Source organism: Sinocyclocheilus grahami, unplaced genomic scaffold, assembly GCF_001515645.1.
Source record: "Sinocyclocheilus grahami isolate Dianchi unplaced genomic scaffold, SAMN03320097.WGS_v1.1 scaffold476.1, whole genome shotgun sequence".
Classification (NCBI taxonomy): Eukaryota; Metazoa; Chordata; class Actinopteri; order Cypriniformes; family Cyprinidae; genus Sinocyclocheilus; species Sinocyclocheilus grahami.
Window position 1 is genome coordinate 529,145 of NW_015505655.1, and position 2,171 is coordinate 531,315.

General features: G+C 33.3%; 1 protein-coding gene across 2 annotated transcripts in view; it reads right to left on the minus strand.

Moving 5' to 3' along the window:
* Positions 1 to 1,263: 1,263 nt before the first annotated feature.
* The window catches only part of LOC107553666 (dnaJ homolog subfamily A member 3, mitochondrial-like), a 14,579-nt gene continuing 13,671 nt past the window's right edge, over positions 1,264 to 2,171 (minus strand). For both annotated transcript variants that reach the window (XM_016235955.1, XM_016235954.1), the window contains one exon: positions 1,264 to 1,757. In XM_016235955.1, coding sequence (XP_016091441.1) covers positions 1,735 to 1,757 — 23 coding nt within the window. In that variant the 3' untranslated portion in view covers positions 1,264 to 1,734. The remainder of the gene's footprint in view (positions 1,758 to 2,171) is intronic.

Genomic DNA, 2,171 nt, shown 5'->3' on the forward strand with positions numbered 1-2,171 from the left:
TGTTTGTAGAGTAATTTACAACAGCTTCGAACGCAGCTCAACCAATCAGAATCAAGGACCGGAACTCTCCGTTTTATAATAGTTAACATGAACTAAGCATGAACAATAAAGCGCATTTATTAGCATTATTAAAATCAAAAGTTGTGCTTGTTAACATTAGTTAATGCACTGTGAATAACACGAACTAACAATGAACAACTGTATTTTCATTAATAACATTAACGAAGATGAATAAATACTGTAATGGATTGTTCATTGTTCGTTCATGTACATTGACTAATGTAAAGTGTTAGCATTAACATTTATGGATGCAATAATTTCATGAAAAGGAGACTTATTAACGGTTTCGTTCCCTTTGTTGTTACATATTAATACACTAACATGTGCAATGTTCACCAAGGCACTGTGACATGATGCGTTTGAAAAGGATTGTGTATCCGTCCTCATTTACTGAGGCATGTGTTTAACTAACAGTATTTCTCTCGGAGAGGCATATGTGATTTAGTTTTATATAAGAACTAACACAAGCCCATCATTATACTGATGAATACTGTTCTTGAAGAGGGTTTCATGTAATACCAAATCCTTGGACTTGGGACTTTTTGAACCAAAGGAATTGTTACTTTGCATTACTAATCAGATCATAAAATAGACTGCCATGTATGAAAGTATTTGGCATAACCGGTTGTGTTTGGGTTTTACGCACATTTTGTATTTTGAGTCACTTACAGCTTTGTTTTTTTAAAGCACATTGAAAGGAATGGTGTTCCAATGAATGCATTTCCTGTGTAGTTAATCATTTTCTCAATACTGTATTTTAAGGTTTAGAAAAGGGCTTTTGGGCATTTTTTTCACGTCCAGCTCGGTGTTCGATGTAATGAGTAATAAATTCACAACTGTGCTGCATTCAGTGTTTGTCCAGGTTTTATTTGAATCATTGTTAAACCCTTAATTTAGGGACAAAAGGATCGAGAATGATAATGGTTAGTAATTGTAAATGTTAAAAATGCTATAAAGTTTAAACCGGTCATTTGTTTAAACTTATACTAAGTGTAAAATTATATTTTAAAAGACACTGTAGTTTGTTTCTTTGTTTTCCCCCCAGTGAAGTACTAGCAGCATTTACCAGTTTGTGTTTCATATTTAACAAATTTTGTAGCATTGCTTTAAAGTAATAAGAGTTTCTTTTCTGTGAATAATGCATCAGAAGGTTAAAATACACGACATATATTCAGCATATTCAACAACAAAAAAGTCATTTAAAGTTGTCACAAAGATTTTATTAATTACTGCATATTTCTCTACAACAACCCGTTAAAATGGCTTTAATATTAACAGCTGTCTATGTACACTGCTAATCAAGCAGAAGGACGTAATGTTCAGTGAGGTCTTGAACATTGGACTTCATTATTCTGAAATGACATTGTTACCGAAGTAAAGATTTCCCATCTGTTTGTGAATCGCTCCAGAACAACAGAAAATTAAAGAACTGACTATGTAAAACCTTAACGAAAAACTACAGACCAAAGACTAGATCTATGGTTGATGTTGGCGCTGAGGTCATATTCCTCAGGGATCTGGAGTCAGTAATGCAGCCACAGATCTTCATTCATCGGTTGTAGTTTCTGAGGAGCGGTCAGGATGATCTCCATGCTGCACGTGTCCACAGAAGACTCGCTTCTCTTCTCTTGTATGTCCATCAGGTTTACAGTCAATCTGAATCTCCACTAAAGTCTAATTCCCAGTGGATCTTTTACCTGTAAAGACAAACAAATGCAAGAACGAATCTATGAGATCCAATATATCGGGTTTATAATATTAAATGCCACAGACCCCCAAATATGATCATCTGTGAGCATGAGATCCCAAACCAACAATTTAAAATGCCTATTTTACCCAATTTACACTGAAAAATTGTCCATTTATATTAGGTTACATTATTTTTTTCCCTTTTATAGTACTGTACTTATTTACTCATTTTTAATATATATATACTCATTTTATTTGCTTATTCATGATTTGTTTTAATCCAATGTTTATTTACTTATTTTCTCATCTTTTTCTTATTGCATTTATTACATTTTTTTTAACTATTATTTATTTGTTTTTAATTTTATATACTTTTTTCTGTATATATTTCTATGGACCCCCCCCCCCCCCCCCCCCCCCCC